Raw genomic sequence first — 3,844 nt, 5'->3', positions numbered from 1 at the left:
TCGCGCCGATAAGACGGCGGACACAGGACCTGTAAGTAAGTAAGTAATTAGTAAGTTTTGGGCAAATTGTTATCGGTCAGTATTTTTCTGACAAACCCAGCTAAGATGGCCTATTGCGATGCTATAGACATTATAAGTTCTAAAGGAAAATGATTCCCGATATTGGCGTACATAGGGATTGAAGAAGCGGCGGATAATCTCGGTCTGCAGATAAACAACAAGATCAAATTCATGATGGTACCCTCAGCAACGCTACTAACAAAGATCCGTGGGGTTGAAGTACCACATGATGAAAAATGTACAATGTCTCAAATCTTGTTAGCTTGGGCGGTATTACAAAACTAGTCAACGTGTCATGCAATTTTATTTTGGCTATGCTGTCATATGCTGCCTAGAAAACGATACGGAGATTGTAAGTACTCTTTTAAGGATTTGCCGCATAGTGAAGATCGGGTCAACAATTTACTTTTTTGGTTCCTCTCTGATAGTTACCAACAACTTCTACCATATTTAACGTATGGAACTAGTCGTAACTGCAAATCGAGGTAGAAGATCTGCAAGGCGGTATTTATATACCCCTATAGTTGCAACACATAACTATACCTCACTTTTGTGGAATAAGATAGATGATACCCAGTCACTATCCCACATACCATAACACATCATAACACTCATATATTTTCATGCTTTCAAAACTTCTAAAAGACAAGCAACTATATGATCAGGACCCATATGTTGGGTATGGACCGATATGGACTAAACTGTTTTACTTAAATTAATTCCTTTCTTTCGAATTTTCAGATTCAAGCTGACGATCTTTTACCGAAATGTATTTGCGGTTCCTGCTATCTGAAACTCGAAAGCATAGATCAATTCGCTTTGATGGCGAACAGAACGGAGGATGCCTTCCGGGCGTGGATTCGCCGCCTGCGAGGCCTCAACTGTTCCGACGAGCTGGTGCAAAACGTCAATCTAGTTTTGCCCCTCTTTAGACCCCAACAGTCGACGGCGGCGACCGATTGCTCAGGCGACCAGAAAAGCAATATCCAAGCATTTCACATGAAGGAACAACAACAACAACAGCGGTTCTTCGTTGCCTCCGGCCTTCAGAAGCCGGTTCCAGCGGCCAACTTTACACAGGGCAACATCACCCCTGCGGAGGTCAGCACCATATCGTACAGCGATCTGAAACTTGGGCTTCTGATCAAAGACCAGGAGCTACTGAAGCTGATCCTGAAAGCCCTAAAGTGGGCCGAAAATGATCGACGAGCATCGTTCGATGTGCTGATACAGCGATTGAAAAACTCGAGCTTCCGCGAGATCCTCTCCAATCACAATCTGCTCAACGATGGCGATCTGACGCAGCTCCTGAAGTCCTACATCGGTCAGGGGGTGATGAACAGCTTCACGTCTCCACCTGCGACGGCATCAACCGGTGCAACCGTCAACGCTAATGTGCCGCCCCCATTGGTGTTGTCGTCGTCCATTGTGCCCCCGGCGGGTAATGTTTTGGGAGGCCATATCGGCCATTTTAAACTGGCACCGGTTCCACCATATCCAACCAACATCGGACCAGTGAGCACCGCTCCGCAAACGACAGGAAATACGTTTAAAATCGATGACGCCTCCGTAACGCAGATGGAAGTGGGCATTGATCCTGATCTTTACCTGCCGTACGACGATGAAGACAGCAGCAGTGCGACCAAGTTTGACCACAGATTTGACGATCGGCAAGATAACACGGTGACTATTAAATTGGTTACAACATCCGATAACTCTGAAGACGACCGGAAGGTACAGCATTATTGCGCTACGAAGGTTCTTATGGACGATCCCATCCCATACTAACCTAAATGCTTTGCTTTGTTTTTGCAGATGATTCCTGCTATTCTGAACGTTCGCAGCAGCAACCGCTTTCAGTGCAGCGTCTGCCCGGAGTGTTTCGCTACAAATGGCGAACTGCAGCAACACATTGTTCAGACTCATCTTCCAACCGCACGCCCAATGCCGTTGATGTCGGAACATGGCAAACCGGCGATCAAGATCCGGGTACGCAAAACCAAGCATTTACTATCGGCTCCACCGCTGCAGCCTACACCGGTCAAACCACTGGTCAGTTCTCCGGTAGAAACGGTTTCCAAAACACCACCCCCTTTGACGATCGTACCATTGAAGATACCCGCTTCAACCACGATCACCGTGGTTCCAGTTAGCAAACCTCAACCATCAACCGCGGAAAATGTGAAATCAGTTTCCGTACGAGAACCATTGCAAGAATCGCCACCAAAGGTGGAACTGACACGCAAGTCGCAGCGAAAACCGGTGAAGAAAGTAAATCCATCGAGCCCAGTCCCTTCGCAGAAGCAAAAGGTGACGAAAGCAAAAAAGTCAACCCCAACGCCCGTGGAAGAAGAGCGACACCCGGTGACGAAGGTTTCCCGCAGGACGCCTTCCGCGTTTTGTACCGTGTGCCGGAAAACGTTACCGGCCCGCGAAAGCATTCGGGATCACATGGAAAGGCAGCACTCTCGGTTCGAGTGTGAAAAGTGTGGCCGAGCGTTCAAAAGTGCCGTCAACTTGGCACGCCATCAACAGTGCCACGCGGGGGTGATGGTTGAGGGTCAGTCTGCGAAAACGAAACCCCAGAACTCACCAGGAGATGAGCTGCACAAGTGCACGCATTGCGACAAGGAGTTCCGGAAGTTGCTTCATTTGAAGGTAGTGTGTTAATGATTAATCATGCGGAATTTGCGAATAAAAAATATCCTTTCCTTACAGTTGCACCTGAACAATCATCACAACGAAAGCAAGAGCACCGTAAAGCCGAGCTCTACCGGTGCAGCCTCCGGAACTGTGACATCGCTTCGCAAGCGAACGCCGAATGGTGTCATTGCAGGAAGCAGCGTGTCTGAAGTTGGCCGTACAAAGCGTAAAAGTACAATAACTAGAAAATAGCCCACTGAAGGGAGTGTTGCAGTAGTAAACAAAAATAATGCAAACGAAAGAGGCTAACGTAGGAAAACTGTGCCCGTGACCGAAGAGGCTCTAAAAGGTGCCGTGCAAAGTGTATTAAGTTAGACCAAAATACGTTCGATACAATCGCATACATTACCGTTTTGTATGTTCGTAAGCTTAAGTTGGTTTTTAGTAGCGAATAGGAAGATGCTGATCATAGTAGGCCCAACCCAGTTGATTCCTGGCCGGCGTGTCATAATAAATCATCAATAAAGAATGGAATTTACTAACCTGCCTTGTCTGTTTCGCCGAGAATCACAGGAACTTTTCACTTTTGAGTAGCACACTTTCAACTCTGGCGGAAAATTTGTTTACCAAAACGAATGTCCTTAGCCGAGACTCGAACTGAACAGCGCTACTGTCAGATTTGTCCTTCAAAATACCTTCACAAAAAACACGACTGTGAGAGTAAGGCTTGATGAAGAAAACCGGATTGGTATCGTTTGGAAAATAATAATTAATCGAATGTTCTTCTCACTGCTATAAAACTGTTACAGCATTACTTGGGAGTGATATGTGCTGGAAGGATTCTATCAATAATTAAAGTCATTCAAGTCAAATACCAGCCCATCATGAAGGACCGTGATCCAGCCTTACCGTCTTCAGGCCGCAGTCGGCCCACGGCTATTTACATTCGCGAGGGCGCAATCACTCACACAACAGTCACTCGAACCGGTGCACTATGGGGAAAAGGAGATCATAAGACAACTTTAAAAATCACTATTTTCCCTATTATGCCTCTGGTTTTAGTTATATTAGGCTAAGATAGATAAGTTGTCTATGACAAATCCGGATTTTTAGCCTTTCATGTTCATGTCAGAATGAACCT

At 46.3% G+C, this 3,844-nt stretch overlaps 1 protein-coding gene across 1 annotated transcript; it reads left to right on the top strand.

Moving 5' to 3' along the window:
* Nucleotides 1-801: 801 nt before the first annotated feature.
* Nucleotides 802-2,935, top strand: LOC128276634 (uncharacterized; the record flags this gene model as incomplete). The annotated part of the gene is made up of 3 exons (XM_053015091.1): nt 802-1,794; nt 1,876-2,718; nt 2,779-2,935. Coding segments are annotated over 3 exons (1,993 nt in total), but the record flags the coding sequence as incomplete, so codon positions are not given.
* Between the last annotated feature and the right edge of the window lie 909 nt (nt 2,936-3,844).

This window comes from Anopheles cruzii, unplaced genomic scaffold, assembly GCF_943734635.1.
Source record: "Anopheles cruzii unplaced genomic scaffold, idAnoCruzAS_RS32_06 scaffold01820_ctg1, whole genome shotgun sequence".
NCBI classification, from domain to species: Eukaryota; Metazoa; Arthropoda; class Insecta; order Diptera; family Culicidae; genus Anopheles; species Anopheles cruzii.
This window is presented reverse-complemented; position numbering and strand designations above follow the sequence as displayed.